Source organism: Psittacula echo, assembly GCF_963264785.1.
Source record: "Psittacula echo genome assembly, chromosome: 5".
In the NCBI taxonomy this organism is placed as follows: domain Eukaryota; kingdom Metazoa; phylum Chordata; class Aves; order Psittaciformes; family Psittacidae; genus Psittacula; species Psittacula echo.
Window position 1 is genome coordinate 3,031,335 of NC_137739.1, and position 16,062 is coordinate 3,047,396.

The window sequence follows — 16,062 nt, forward strand, 5'->3', positions numbered from 1 at the left end:
TTGGGAAGGATGGGCAGAACATTGCCCCTGCCTTGGCTTCCCCATGCACAGCCTTGCTGCATGCTGTGTCAGTTGTGCAACCACCCTGGCTGCTCCCACCCTACTGGGAATTGGCCACGTATGCCAATTTGGCTAGGGCAGAGCTGATGGATTTGGGCTGGGATGGAGAATGGACACCTTGGGTGCCATGCTTCACATTGGCAAGATGGGGAGATGTCAGGGAGAGCCCTGTTTCCCCCATTTCCATTTGCTGAAGGCACTTTCCAGTCCCCCCCTTTCCCCACTGTCAGATGTCCTCGTGATAGTGCCAAGGCTGTGATTAAAGTAGGTCGCAGCCTACCCAGCCCTCGCTGCGCTGGGAAGAGGGATGCTCCTCACCATGGCAATGGCTGTGTTCAGCACATAAAGCATTTCCAGGTACTGGGACAAAGCGCAGCTTTAATTGGTGTCCTCTTGGGTGCCTTATCCTGCAGCCAGAAATAAATGCTGTGACAAACGTGATTCAGAGGCACATGGTGGAAGAGACTGGTTTCATGACAGATTGCCTGCATGAGTAGCTCCCTTAGCAAGGGAGATGGCCAACACCTTGTCCTCCCCCTGCCAGGGAGGGTGAGATGTTCCCCCGCCACCAAGGAGCTGTGGAGGATGCTGGAATAATTGATGGCTCCGTGCTGCTTGTCATGGCCCAGCATCACAAATGCTTGCAAGGTTTATTTACCAAGCCTCCTGCGCACATCATGTTTAATGCAAATAGAGAGTGTGTTTAGGAAGATATAAAACATTACTAGAGGGAAAGGCAGTCCATTATCTCCATGCAAACACCTCCCTCTCTAGCTGTAAGCCGAACAGCAGGGGACCGAACAAGACATGCTGATGAGAATAACTAATGCAGACCTATCCGACCATGAAAGGGAAGGATGGGATCATCTGGAACAGGGGAGACGGCTTTGCCAAAACAAACCACGTCATGTGCTGCTTGCAGAACCTTGGAGGCTGATGTGCAGACAACCAGTTCCTGCTCTTGAAGCCACCTTTGTTCTTCTCGTGCCCTGAGGCCAAGTCAGGTCACTGGCATAGGGTAGAGGAGGCTCAAGGAGGTGAGGATAAGCAGCCTCCAAGCACTGTGATGTCGCTGTAGCTCTCTGCTCTGACATCTCTTTGCTGGGAGCTGGGATCCAGGGACCAGCTCAGTGCTGCTTTCCCTGCCTCCCCAAGGGATCATCAGCAATGGTTTTTAATTGCTGTGAGATTCCTTCCCTGTGCTGGTGCCCTATGGGGAGGTCCTGGCCAGATGCAGAATCAAAGCCCCAGCGCTGTGAAAAGGCATTAGTATCATCTTTTATGGGAGCAGAGAGCTCCGGAGCATCCCTGGGGATGCTTTGAGAGCACAGCCAGGCCAGCATTGCTCAGGCAGATGGTCACATCCCTGCAGAGTTGCTTTCCTCTCAAACCCAAGCATCACTGGTGGCAGGGGTGTGGATTTGGGCTTCCTCATAGAGGAGACTTGTGTCACTTCAAAACAAATAGCAGGGAGGTGATGTAAAGGGTTGTGCAGCTGCTGCTGCTTCATCTTCCAGCCGCATTGGTGTGTTCCCATCAGGAATGGGAACGAAACCAACGCGAGCCTGGTGAGCGCGTGGAGGTGTGATGGGTGCTGGAGGAAGGCCAGCCCCAGGGACATGGCCCGTTCCTCTGCCTGTGCTCAGCTCCCTGGAAACGGGAATTTCCCTGTGATCTCCAGCACGGAGGGCAGAGTGTAAATCACCAAGGTGCTGTGTTCCTGCGCACTCCCGAGCACATTACGTGTATTCTGTGTTTGGTTTCCTTGCTCCAGTCCAAAGTGAAGATTAAATGGCTCGCTCCAGGGTCTTAAAAATTCCCCACCAATAGAAAATCTAGTCAGAATGAGCTCCAAGGAAAATATCATCCAGGTCCCTAAGCCATGGGTTGAAATAATCCTGGCCTTTGCTTCGTGTATGTAACTTCTTATCTGGCCTTTGAGCCTTCAAAAGCTGCATTTCCAGCCGCTTGTCCGTCACCCAGGCAGGGAGCTGTCTCCCTCAGCTTTCATGTGGGCAATAGAGAAAATCCAGGGATTCGCTGGGCATTAGGGGGAAGAAACTATCCCAAGCCCTGCAGGTAACATCATGGAAGCATTTTCCAGCCAAGGAGCCCGGGAGCAGCTCTCATTGCCTGTGCAGTGGTTGGAGGTGCAGCAGCTCTGTTATTCCACTTGAATCTCAGCCTCCTGGGTGCTCATTAAAGACAGGCTCCAAGTTTCCTACCTCATGTGTCAGCAGCATGTGGAGAAGCACTGCGTGCAGCTCTGCAGGGCCGTTACCTCCTCCCACTGTTATTAATGGGCATTTTTAATCACAGCATTGTCTCCTTTGTAGTCATCCGTTCGCATCGGGGCTATGCGGGATGTTGAGCCCTGCTCCAGGCAAAGTTCAAGGGGCTGAAGGGGGAAAGGGCGTCACGGTTATTCCACTCACAAAGGAGTATTTGGAAGGGCAGAGCTGAAATGCCTGCGCAAGCCTGGAGCTGAGAAGCTGTGTTCGCACTTGGAAATGTGCTTCCCTAGTATTTTCCTATCGCCGTTTCCAGTCCTCCCCCTGAATGTGTCAGGCTGCAGGCATGAATCACTCCTGGGCACGGGGGTAACGCGTGAACGCTGCAAAATATTTGGATGGAGAGGAATGGGGGTGAGAGCACGAGATAACCCAGCCAATTGTTCCCAACTCTTCCAAGTCCCGTGCCCAGGCGTCACAGCCTCCAGCGTTGGCAAGGGGGTGTTTCCAGAGCTTCTGGTTAGGATGAAAGCTGGGGTTTGGTGAGCAAGGCAAAGCAGTTCAGTGGGGTTGGTGTTTTCAGGAGTGAGCAAGGCTTGCAGGTAGAAAGAGCAGCCTCAGGGCAAGCCCTGGCTGCTCACAAGGCTTTAGCTCCTTGCTTCTCCCATTGGGAGGTTGAGTAGGTGCAGAGACCTGGTGAAGCATCCTCCTCAGCAGCATCCTCTCCCAAAGCTCCCAGGGAGAGGTGGGTGATGTTAGTAATGAGTTGCTGGTTTTAACAGCCCTTTTTGTCTCCCCGACAGCTTCACAGAAGCCATGAAGAGCCAGCCAAAGCTGGAGGGCTTGGACTGCCACTGGGCCTATTACTTGGGCTTGGTCATCTTGGCTGTAGGGACCTTGTTTGTCACCACCAGCTTCTTAGCACTGGGATTCACTGGGACGTTCCTAGGTAAGCACTAAAACCTCATCAGCTTAACCAGAAAGTGCATTTAATCCTTGCAGGGGTTGTTTGGTAGGGCAAAGTCCTTAAGAATTCCCTCACTCGTGCCTTCAGGGCTGTTAGTTTTGGTCTTGGCTTTATGATACCAAAGCATGATCTAACCATGCCATTACTGGCTTTATACAGTGACACATGCCCAGAAGCAGGACCTCATTTGCTGTTCCTTCTGCAATAAACCTGCCATTGGTTGACAGATTCTTTTATCTACCACTTAACGGCAAGAAGACGTTTTCCACTGTGCCTGTTTCACATATAGAGTCATTCTATTAGTGCTGTTGACTTTAAAACCATGCCAGTATGTGTGGAATTCATCAAAATAGAATAGAGACAGCAACAATAAATAGATGAGGAAAGGGGCAGCTCCCGCTGGCTCCAATAATGGCAGCCCCACTTTGACACCGCGTTTAGGCTGTGCTTTTGCAAGTGCTTTACAAACCAAATTCAATTAGCTCTTGCAGCGGCGGCAGAAAGAAGGGAGGGAGGTAATAATCCTTCCTGGTTTCAAGTGGACCTGCAGAGACATGGGGTGAGTTGGCCAAGATCCTGCTGCCAGAAATAGAGCTCAGCACTCCTGAATGTGTGTCCTCAACCTTCAGTTATGCAGCCACTTGTCACATCCCTGTCCCCCAGCTACCGCTGGCATCCTCCACCTGCAGCCCCCAAAGGAGCGATGCTATGCATGGAGATCTGTCCAGAGAGGCTGGGCACAAGAGTATGCGCCAGCAAGAGCTGCTTCGATGCTCCTGAAGTTCAGCCAGGACTGGGCTTGTGTGCGTAAAGCCTGATTCATCCCACCAGGAGGGTCCACTGGACTTGAACCGCTGGGAAAACACAAGCACAAGTGAGTCAGGCTCAGCGTAAGCGGGGAGAGTGGCTCTGTTCTCTGCTCTGCATGGCTGGTGGCTCCCGTGTCCCCTGCGGCAGGGAAGGGGAAGGTGTCAGTGGTCCATATCGGGCACTACTTCTTCATCCTCCCTGCTCTCCCTGTCACCAGTGCACTGGGCTGGGGCTGCCTGGCTCCAAGCCTTGCATGACGCAGCAGGGAGTGAGGCCAGCTCTTTATGCTAGCTGGGGCATGACGGCAGCAGGGCAGAGCTGAGTCAGGGTAGGGGGATGCCAAGACCCTGGCTGGCTTGGGATCTCTGTGCCACAGAGGCATGGCCAAGCTGGAGCACCACAGAGCATCCGTTCTTGGACTGATAATGGCTTCCCAGCTCCATGTAAGCCCCCACGGATCCAAGTTAGCAAACTTTGGATAGAGAATGCTCTTCAGGATGGTTTCTTACCCAGCCACAGGGAAGACAAAGGGTCTGCAGGTATCCAAGGATCTCTGAAGATTCAAGTCTGGATGGAGCTTGGAGCAAGCTGCTCTAGTGGAAGGTGTCCCTACCCGTGGCAGAGGCTTGGAACTGGATGAGCTTTAAGGTCCCTTCCAGCCGTTCTGTGACTCCATGATTCTATGATCTTGCATTGAATGTTCTCTTGTTCAGGACTCCGTTGGGACTGGTACTTCCAATGTCTTCCTGCACATAGGGTTTTAGGGATGTGCTGGCACTGCAGGAGGAGCAGGGACCCCAGCAGTGATAGCCCTTCTGACTGCAGGTAGCAAAATGTTACGCTGCTTTGAGAAGTTATGGGAGCACCTTGGGCAGCCAAACACTTCCAAACCTTACTGGAACAGCATCTGACCCTTTCCTTTTGGGTTTTCCTACAGCAGTGAGGGCTGAACCAGGCAGGGCACAGACACTGCCATCAGGGCTGCCTGTTACATCCCTCTTTAACAGCACATTTAAGCTTTGGAGAGGCTGCAGAGCCTTTGTCTCTTGATTGTGGGCTAAACAATGCAGCAGGAGCCACGTTAGTCACAAAGCTTTCTGTGCCACCCCATCTCCCGTGCAGCAGCACCGACCCCAGCCTCTGTTTGCGATGGCTGGATGCAGCTCTTCATCCCAGCAGCCTTCTCCCCTGCAGAGCCATGCTCCTGGTGTGCTGTCTCCGCACTGTGTCCTTACAGGGATTGAGGCATCAGTTCACTCTGTGCCCCATTTCCTGACAAACATGGGCTTGGCTTCCTGGAGGGCACTGAGAGGTGGCTTTGCCCATCTGAGCCCATCTGTCTCACTTCCAAGCATGGTTTCTTCCAGTGCTGACTCGATCGAAGTCTGTTACTGGGCTATGGTGAAGCTGGTGGAGAAGCAGAGGTGATGCTTCAGCCCAGGTCCAGCTCTGGCTACCTTGCAGAGCGCATCAGATGGCTTTTTGCTGCTGTCTACCCTGAGCAGTGAGGTGGTTACACTCACCTCCAGCAAAGAATAACTCAAATTAGATGCCAAGGTCGCTCAGCCTGACAAGGAGGTGATTCCTGATTGAGGGCTTAATGGTGGCACAGATGATGCCCAGGCTGATGCTGTGCAAAGCAACACAGCCTTTTCTTTCCCTTAGCACCTGCCTGAATGTAAAAACATTGCAGGTCCTCTCTGGTGATTGTGTCCTTTGAATTGTGTGGGTTTAGAGTTAGGATTCACATTGGAAAAGCTTGTGTCCTGGGGGAGCAGCCTGCTCCCCCCAGCTGCTGTGTGCTCTTGCTTGCAGGGAGCTTGCCCAGAGGATCCACAGCCCCACTGGTGCAAGGTACAGATAAGCCCCATGGATGCAGAGCTTTGTGCAGCCCTCTCCAGTGCCAGCATCATTTGGGGAGCGAGGCTTTCAGCCCAAAGGCGAGGGCAGGCAGGGGATAATGAAGCATTTTGACACATAACAAAGCACAGAAATGGGCTGTGGCAGGGGGTGATGTGTTCTTTCTCCCGGAACAATCTCAGAGATGCATTGCCAAGTAACTGTGAGAACATATAGTATGAATACTAGGCAATTATCTCACTTAGTGGCCTGTAGTTAAAGCCCCAAAGCATTGTCTAATTGGGCAGGCGCTGTTTATTAAGGATAAGAAATGTTTTTGCACCATGTGAGGTCAAAGAAATTACACCACGATCCAGGTAATAATAATAACCTAGAATGGTTTGCACTCTGTAATGCCTTTTATCTGGATTTCCAAGCACTTTCTCACCATACATTAATCCTCACCACCCTCTGCGCTATAAGAAAGACTGATATTATGATCGGTGCACAATAGCACTGGGAGAGATGGAGGAAATTTGCCCAAGGTCAGGGAACAGGCTGGCAGCAAACCTGGAACACAATCCAGGGTGATGGCAGCTCCTGGGCTGATGGATCAGCACCGCTCCTCACCGACAGATCCTGCATCTCATACAATGGGCATGGAGCAAAGTCCTTTGTGGACCTGCTTGTGAGGCCAACAGGAGTCAGAGATGTGCAATCTGGTCCTTTCTGTCCCCAAAATGCTGCTCCCAAGCTGCACAACATCTCCTTGCTTGTCATTTCTTTTCCAGGCTCCTTTCAGGAGGGTGGAAGGATTGCTCCGAGGTAGGTAGGAAGCTGGTTGGGTGCTGACAGCTCTGAAAGCTTTCCTCGTTACAGTTGACAATCCCCTATTATCATCATCATCATGTCGATAATTGAGTGTTTTGTAGGCAGAGGTGCTATTTTCTGACATTCTGAGAAATTCTCTGCACTGTGAGCAAAGGGTGACACTGAATGAGGGCATTTGGTGGTGGTGCTGGTCATGATTAGGGCATCTCGAGAGACCATTACAGTGCACTGGGCTTATTTCCCCATTAAATGGATTTGATCCTATGCACTTGCTTCCTCGTCAAGTGGCATCAGACAGGCAGTTTTCAGATGAGAAAGCCAGAATCAGCCAGTTGGGGCCTCGAGAGCTGCCTCCTGATGAGGGACGTGGCTGCCATCACCTCATTGCAATGCACAGAGCTCCCTCGTGGGCAAAGAGCCATTCCTGGAAGAGCTGATAGGCACAGAGCAAACAGCCAACCTGTTTGTTGCTGTTCCCTCAGCCTGGAAATCGACAGCAAAACCCCTCCTCTGCCTTCGCTCTGCATCCCTGGCAGGGATGCCCTGTGGCACAAGGAGGGTATCAGTGTGCCAGCACTCCCCCTGCACCTCCCAGCTCCATGATGCTTAACCAGAACCTCTCTGTTTGCTCTCTAGGTGATTACTTTGGCATCCTGATGGAGGCAAAAGTGACCAGCTTCCCCTTCAGCATCCTGGATAATCCCATGTACTGGGGCAGCACAGCCATCTACCTGGGCTGGTCTCTCATGTGAGTACGCGCAAACACCACCATGGGGTCTGTGCACGGGCAGCATCAGGGGACAGAGAACCACTTAGCGATGGCAGCCAGCAAAAACAAGGCAGGGAAAGTGCCCCATGCCAGGACTCCTCACTTCCTGACTATTTCTGTGCATGCAAAATCTGCTGCTGCCATAAAAGACTCATGACATTAATCGTAGGAAAACAAATAACAGCCAAGTGCTGAAAGGGGAAAGGAAGCATCAGCAAAGGCTCCGCAGCGCAGTGAGGTCCTTGGCAGGCTCTACACGTGGAAAAAACAACAGGCAGGGCCAGAGTCATGCCGGGTGTCACTCAGCAGGGGCAGGGCACTGATACCACGGATCAGTGAGACCCTGTAATTACCTCTGAGAAAAGCAAAACAAGCCAACACACCCTTTTCCCCCACTGCACGGTGATAACGCTTCCGAAACACTCCTCATGTGATACAACACAGCTTAATAGCCTGCTTACGAGGAAATGAATAGGCTATAATTTAGCAGCAAATGAGCAGTATATTCTATTCTGTGTAACAAGTTTTATGTGGTTTTTATTTGATATCACATTTTATGTATTTGCCCAGGAGAAAAAACAAACCCTGGTTGTGTTCTCTTGGGAGCCAGTAGAGTGTAGTGGGCCACTGTCATAGAATCAGGGAATGGTTTGGGTTGGAAGGGACCTTAAAGCTCACCCAGTTCCAACCCCCTGCCATGGGCAGGGACCCCTTCCACTAGAGCAGGTTGCTCCAAGCCCCTGTGTCCAACCTGGCCTTGAACACTGCCAGGGATGGGGCAGCCACAGCTTCTCTGGGCACCCTGAGCCAGTGCCTCAGCACCCTCACAGGGAAGAAAGGAATGGGGCAGAGCTGGGGCAGGATGAGCTCCCCTATACCACACTACAACCAGCACCACCACCCTAAAACAGTGCAGAAGGAGGAATTAAACCAGGAGGAATTATCAAGAGAGTTTTATTTAAGACCAGCACCATATTATTTCCTAGAGCCTTTGTGGAACCAACTGAACTCTGCTGAGCTGTTTACGACACAGAAATCTCCTCTTCACCCCCGCGAGAGAGCAGCCTTGCGTGATGCTTGGTCTTCCACTGCAATCACGGGCAAAAGCAGCTCGAGACAACGCTGTGATTGCCTCCTTCTCCTCGTTCAAAGGCTGCCACAATAAAGGGCAGCGAGGCATGATCAATAATTGCTGTTAAATTGCTGGAGCTGTGCAAAGTGGCACCAGGACAGCGCTCGCCTGCCCTGGGGAAGCTCTGCACAACCCTTCCCACAATGGTTTGGAATCTCGGCTCATAGAATCACAGTTATTGAGGTTGGAAAAGACCTTTAAGATCACAGAGTCCAACCATTAACATAATACTGCCAAGGCCACCACTAAACCATGCCCCTGAGTGCCACATCTACATGTCTTTTACATGCTTCCGGGGATGGTGCCTCCACCATGGGCAGCCTGTTGCAATGCTTGACAACCCCTTGGGTGAAGAAATTCTTCCTAATATCCAGTCTAAACCTCCCCAACACAGCTTGAAGCCATTTCCTCTTGTGCTATCCCTTGTTACTTGGGAGAAGAGACTAATCCCCTCCTCACTATGTCCTCCTTTTGAGTAGTTGTAGAGAGCGTAAGGTCTTCCTCAGCTTTCTTTTCTCCACACTAAACTACCCCAGTTCCCTCAGCTGCTCCTCATAAGACTTGTGCCCAAGGGTCCGTAAGACCCTTCACCAGCTCCATTGTCCTTTGGACATGCTCCAGCTCGGGATGCTGAGGGTTATTGGGGACTCCAGGTCTCTTCTGAGGTCCCGGAGCTCTCAGAAGACGTTAGGTGCCTGAGCTGACGTCCTAGCTCCGTGGCAGTGGGAGGGATGCCGGAGGAATGAGCCTGGTTCTGGTCAGACCTGACACATAGGGCATATCTGTCCTCCTTTGGTGATGTATCACACTCGATATCGTGCCATCAGAGCCCAAAGGTTTGATTCATTTTCCTCCGTAAGGGCACATAGCACAATACGTAAGCGAGCCTGGCACCACACCAGGCAGCCTGCCTTCCTACTCCAGTCCAGCCTTAGAAGCATCTCATGGGGTGGGAGCAGCTGGTTTCTCCCTTGCAGGATGCTGCAGCTATCCCCAGCTCAACTGCACCAAAACCGAGTCCACCACATACACTGGAGAAGGTCACCATGAAAACAAGAGCTCCAGGAGGAAGGGACAAAGCAGGTATCCCACATCCAATATCCAGGACCAGGAAGGCTGATGGGGAAGGATGCAAATCCCTCCCATTGCTTTTACAGACAACCCACAGCCATGGGGAGCTGCAGCAGGATTGGGGACAGGCTTCTTACCCCAAAAAAAGCCCTACTAAGGCAATGAAATCTTTGTGGCTGATTCATTGTCAGCACTGCTACAACACTGAGCTGTTGCCCAATGAGTAGGTCTTGCTCCTAAGAGGAGAGAAACAACTCACCCGAATGCTTCTCATTGCCCGTGTCGAGCAGCCTCATTTCTCCTGCAAGACAAATGGAGCATTAGCTGTTTGGGGACAGCTTTGTGTATCTCTGGTAGGGAAGTGTTTTAACTCATGGCAACAGGCTGTGTAAATCAGAGCTGGAGCTGCAGCCAAATGATGCAATTAGAGGTCTTGCTGTCAACAAACAATCATGCAAATTTGTTCTCTCTGATAGGAATCAAGGAGGAGACATGACTAAGCATGTAATAGCAGAGGATTGGGAGGGGAAGAAGTTGCCCAATGCTTCCTAATGAGGGAAAGAGCTTAGTGCAAAATGAAAGCAGTGAAAAGGGGAAGATTTGTGTCTGTCTCTCCAGGAACTGATTAAACCAAGCGGTACCTGAAAGCGGGTCCAAGATGAGGTTCAGGTTAGTCTCCCTGAAGGCCTGTTTTCACAAGGCTTGCAGGGTGTTTATCCTCACCAGTGACCACCTAAGTACCTTTTTGTGCTGACAACCAGCTCTTGTTCCTCTCTGAGCTGCAACCAGCAATTGAAGGCAGTCAGCAGCATCCTAATTAAGGGCAATGCTTGCAGCCAGCAGCAGGAGGTGCAGGATGCAGAAGGGGTGTCTGGGGGATGTGGTGCCTGTGGTGCCTGTGGTGAAGCAGACAGAGCCACAGGCCTCGAGTACCTCTGTCCATAACCAGACAGTGCAGCGGGTGGCATCGGTCCCCTGTGCCTGGCCTTGGGAGGTGTAGGATGTGTTCCTATTCCTGAACACCTTGGAATGGATTTAAACATGATCCAAGCCCCCAGACCCAATGCAGCACCCACCCTAGCACTCTTCATGGGGCAGGTATGGACCTCTCCATCCCCATCCCTGTGATGGCTCAGTGCCATTGGGATGTAAGGGTACCATACACTGCTCCATCTGCCAAGTATCTCCTGCGCCCTTGGTGGCCCATCTTCCTGTGCACATCAGGCACTGCCCTTACAGCACACTGGATGGGAGCCAGAGCCATATGTAAGCAGCTGCTCAGCTATTAAACAGCTTTATAATCTCAGGATTTAGCATCAAAGCAGAAGCTCTCTTAGCAGAGACGTGCAGGGATCAGACTTAAAAGAAGGCACCAAAGAAGGCTGGGGAAGAGGCTTTGCCAAGGAACATCTGTTTGAGACAAGTTAACGTTAGCTATAAAAACCCAGCCCTTTTATTCACGTCTGTTTAATGAGGAAGAGGGAGCCCAGCCTCTCATTTCACTTTCTAAACCAGGTCTTGCATAAGCCCACATGCTTACCTGCTCTTCTCTTTCAAAACAGGCACGCAAGCCCAGCTGGCCTTTTGCTGACAGCAGTCGTGGCAATTTCCTACACAATCGCCGTGCTGTATGAGGGGTGAGTAGCTCTGTGCCACCAAAGAGCTTCCAGTTATCCCAATCAGCTTTAACTCATGAGCTTTCGGGGAACAGCACAGGCAGAGATGGGTTTTTCCAATGAATTCAGCAGGGAAGAAGGAAAACAAGAGGATCGTTTCTCAGTTGTTTTCACAATGGGCAGATTCCACCCTGCAACTATTTGCTGAGTTCTAGGAACATTGATGCTGGGGTTTACTCTTATCAAAAGGAGATGATCTTTCCCATTCTGGTGCCTGTTTCTGTCGATACAAGAACAATAAGGAAGGCAGTGAGAGGATTCATTCTGTCATCTCAAGAGACCCTGCAAGAAGAGCTTGTATTGTGTAGCTCCTTGGATGGGCTTCTCTCATATTTGGTGCCACAATAGCTCGGCAGCGCAGGACAGAGCGGCCCTGAATTATTGCCAGGAGCAGCAGTAGTACTTGAGCATGAAGAGTCTTTTGTGTTTGCAATGGAGGAGGAGATGCAAAGGGAGATGAGGCTGCTCTGTCTGCGCGGGGAGTCTGAGCGTGTGCTGAGCCTCGTGCTGCTTGGTGCTGGGATGATCCCAGCTTGGACCTGCTCCGTGGTCCGGAGAGATGGAGCCAGGGATTGCTATAGGGATAGTCACAGGCCAGCCTGCAAAGGGCAGAGTTGCTGGGTCCAACAGAGAGCACGCAGTCATCTTTATATTAATTCTTCCCCCCCTTCTTTTGCCCCTCTCTTGTGTCTCTGCCCCCTCTCCCCCCAAATTCCCAACTTCCCAACTACAGGCCTTTCACAGAGGAAATATATCGGCAAAAACAGAAGGGAGCGAAGAGCAAGTAGTAAGAGGTATGTTCACCAATGAGCACTGCAGCAAGAGGGGCTGCTTCACACCTATGGGCATGTTAGATGAAGATGGGAGCATCCCCTCACTCTTTCCCAATGCATCCCTGCCCAGCCCTGCCTTTCCCAGCTCCTCCAGAGAGGATGCACTTTCTGCACTTCCCCATGGATTTGAGCTTCCAACCTCCACAAAAACCCATACAGGAAGGCTTTACACAGCAGCGATTGTGGCTGCCTCTTGACACTCAACCCCCAAATTGCTTTGATTATATACTTGAGAGTGCGAGGGCAGGATGCTGGGGAGCTTTGAGGCTCCAGCTTAGTCTAAATCAGGCAGAGAAAAGCAGCTACTGCCCACGGGAGGTGCTCTAACGAACAGCAGGGATGGTGTGAGAGGGCATGTGGGGCATTACCCCACAGGGAAATAGAGCATCCCTGCTCCAAGGCTGCTCCTTGCCCCAGCCAGGAGCATTTCTGCACATGGGCTTGCACCAGTGCACCCCAGAAACTCAGCTTGAGCTTCCTTTTGGTTGGAGGGGCTGGACAAGCTCAAGTACCATCACAGTTGAGGTTCTGGCAGCCCCATAGCCTCTGCCCCAAGAAGATGCTGTAGCACGTAGGTGAGATGCTGTCGGTGAGGTCTCTAACAAACTCTTGTCTCTCTGCCTGTTGCAAAGCAGTGTCTCGGATACCTCGCACAGCGTGCCTCTGCGGTCCCCACGCTGGCCCATTTGCCCGTTTTCCTACTGAAATGTATCCTGTAATTAGCCCAGCAACCCTTAATGAGCCAACTGAGCACCCCGCAGGATTGGAGGCAAGAAGAGGAGCACCTCCTCGCTGCAAGAGCTGGAGGTCCCTGTCCCCAGGTCTTTGTCCCCGTTGCCGGATCACTGCAGCTCGTGCCATGAAGGTGGTACCATGGCATGGGACCTCCCAACCTCTTCTGCACCAGTTACTGGATATCTGCAGGGGAAGAAGGAATTCAGCACCAGCTGTGGACTGGAGGGCAAGAGGTGATGGAGACACTGGGACCCTTTTGTAAGTAACCTCTGAGAGTGGAGAAGCACCAACTCCAGTGGATCTGGAGAGCATCTGAAGATGCTGCTGAAGAGCCAGGGGAAGAAAAAGGCTCAGGTGAAGCAATGGGGAGGGCTCAGGAGCTCCTGAGGTGTTCAGATACGGTTGGGGAAGGAAGAAAGGAAACTGCTGTAAACCCAAAACCTGCTGTAAACCCAACAACAAACCCTCTCTCCTCTGGGAGAGGGGAACTTCCCCATCCAGAGCTGTGGTTTCCCACCTGTAGCATCTCCACACTATGTGGAAAGGCTCCAAGAAAGGTGACTGAAGAGCATGGAGAAGTGAACAGCCTAAACCACCACCCAAGGGCAATGAAGGGCTGGCAGCCATCCGTGGGGAAACTGCAGCATGGAGAAGACCAAAGGGAAGAGTCAATCCCAATCCGCACCCTGCAGATACCCCATCCTTGGCCGTGTCCGTGCCCTGTCTCCTTCCTTTTCCCCCATGAGGATCCTGCCTTCCCTTCCCCGCCACCCAGTGCCTTCCAGCTGTTTCCCACTGCCTTGCAGGGGCAGTGGATGGGAAGGAGGGAAAGGGCTGCTTCTGCCTTTGGTGCTGCACAGCAGCCAGGTACGGATCTGCTCCTTCACCCCTACCACCAGCCTCTGCAAGTCCCAAAGAGCCCAGTGCTGGATCCTGCCCTGAATGAATGCATCCCAGAACAGTTGAGGAAATAAGCTGTAAATGACCAAAAAAGAGGCAGTGTGAAGCCCCCCCGCGCGCTGCTGCCGGCTCACCGGGATGCGGCGCCGCATCTCAGTACCGGGATGCAGTACCGCATCTCAGCATCACGTTGTCCCCTCCACAGAGGGTCCTCCCTTTTCTCAGTGTCATCTCACAGTCTCATTTCCTCTTGCTTTTGCATGTTGTTATTCACCTTTCGGGCACTGCTCAGCAGGAATTAAAAGTGTTGGTTTCTTTTCAGTCCAGCCTCTGTTTCCTTGGGCCGAGCTCACGGATGCTCTGTATGTGTTTCATCACCGTTACACAAGGATCTGTTTTAATCGCCATCTCCTCAACCTTCCTCTTAAAGACTTGGGCATAGTGGTTTATTTTTAGGTAAGTTTCCTCATCCCCTTCACAGTTAATGTTTATAGGTTGGGTTTAAAGAGCCCAGTGCCCATAGCAACCAGCACGGCGAGGATACATTGCATTAGCCAGGCAGTTTATGTCAGAGTTGCTCGTCCTGGCTCCTAGTCTCTGATGTAAATAAACTTGGCTTTGTTGATAGGTGAAATCAGTATTTAACCAAACAGCCACGTGCTTGTTTGGGAAGGATTACTCTTAATGAGGACGCAGCAAGGGCTCTGTCTGTGCTGTCTCATTCCCAGTCTGGGACCACGTACACCTTGCCCTATCCGTATCACAAGGCTGGGGGGTCTCCATTTGTGCCGTTCCCATCCTCAGTCCCCATGGTGTCTATCACCATAAACCCCAGTGATGGAGCTGCTTCCTCTCCCATGCCCACAGCATCCCAAAAGCATCAGGACTTGCTTCATGGACGCCTTCCTTCTTTTTCAAACCCAATTCCAACCCAACCTTTCCCACTTCCCAACCACTCCAGGTCAGCTTTGCATCGCACAAGGGTTTTTGCTGGGGCTGTGCCAGATACATCCCCATTTTCAGTAGCTCTTCCTGCAGCAGCCAGCAGGGATTAACGTGTCTCTGCCTTCACAGCCCCAGTTCTGGTTGCCATAAAGCCGGCGTTTGACGTTTCAGAGGCATCTGCTCTGTTCCCTAAAGCAGATCCAAGGAGCTGGAAGGTGATGTGCAGCCCATCTCATGGAGTCCAAGCCCACATTCTTCCCTCGGGGGGGCTGATGGCTCTGGCTGAGGCCAGTCTTTGGCAGTGCTGTGCTGCTCACTAGGGTTGGGAGGAGGAGAACACAGAGACACTGTTATTTATATTGCTTTATGGCATTTATCAATGAAGGATTAAGGGTTATAAGGAAAACAACATTGATTCATCTCCAATTACCTAATATTTCGAAGAATTTGAGATTACAGAGGGTAGGGATGAATCCTTCGGGCTGAGTACCACCATTGGTGGTGTCACAGGACCAGTGATGCAGGGATGGACATCGTGGTCTCCAGGTCAGGATGTGAGACTTCTGCTGCTTCCAAAGGAGTCTCTGTGCCATCAGACCCCCTGGAGCAGCCGGCTGCAGTCCCAATGCTGTGGGGGCACAGGGGGGGTCATCCCTCTGCCTCTTGGAGAGGCATCGAGCAGCAATGGGGTCCTAGGAAATGTGGGCATGGGAAGTGTTTTCCCAACTTCATGGCTTCAAAACGCAGTAGTGGGTCCCTGTGAGCTTGGCAGGGAGGTTGGTTGCAGCCTTGGGAGATGCCACATGTGAGGCTGGGTGCAGATAACACCTCCCTTGATGTCTGAGCCATTCCTCCAGAGCAAACACCGGGAAAGGGGGATCTGGTTAAATCACAACTGAGCCTGGCAGGGATGGATGGGTCACCGAGTCCTCTGCACTGCACTGCCTTGGGTCACCCCATCCCACAGCCCCCAGAGCGGCTCTGCCACCCTCGTGCGCCACGTGTCTCCCCTCCCTAAGCTGCACGTGATGTGTTCTGGGGGGTGAGGGATCAGCCATACAAACCCACATGGCCCTCCCTAGTGATGGGAACATGGTGAGGGGCCAGCACCATGCTCAGGGGAGACCTTAGAGCAGCTCCAGAGCCTAAAGGGGCTCCAGGAAACCTGGAGAGGGGCTTGGGACAAGGGCCTGTAGGGACAGGCCAAGGGGAATGGCTTGAACCTGCCAGAGGGGAGACTGAGATGAGCCCTTAGGCAGAAGC

At 52.1% G+C, this 16,062-nt stretch overlaps 1 protein-coding gene across 1 annotated transcript in view; it reads left to right on the forward strand.

The window, feature by feature from the left end:
* PEMT (phosphatidylethanolamine N-methyltransferase) overlaps positions 1 to 13,210 on the forward strand; it is a 37,061-nt gene extending 23,851 nt beyond the window's left edge. Inside the window, exons 3-7 of the mRNA XM_080618831.1 lie at positions 3,095 to 3,240; positions 7,375 to 7,486; positions 11,273 to 11,347; positions 12,120 to 12,180; positions 12,855 to 13,210. Of these exons, the coding sequence (XP_080474957.1) occupies positions 3,095 to 3,240; positions 7,375 to 7,486; positions 11,273 to 11,347; positions 12,120 to 12,174 (388 nt within the window). The 3' untranslated portion in view covers positions 12,175 to 12,180; positions 12,855 to 13,210. The remainder of the gene's footprint in view (positions 1 to 3,094; positions 3,241 to 7,374; positions 7,487 to 11,272; positions 11,348 to 12,119; positions 12,181 to 12,854) is intronic.
* Positions 13,211 to 16,062: the final 2,852 nt, after the last annotated feature.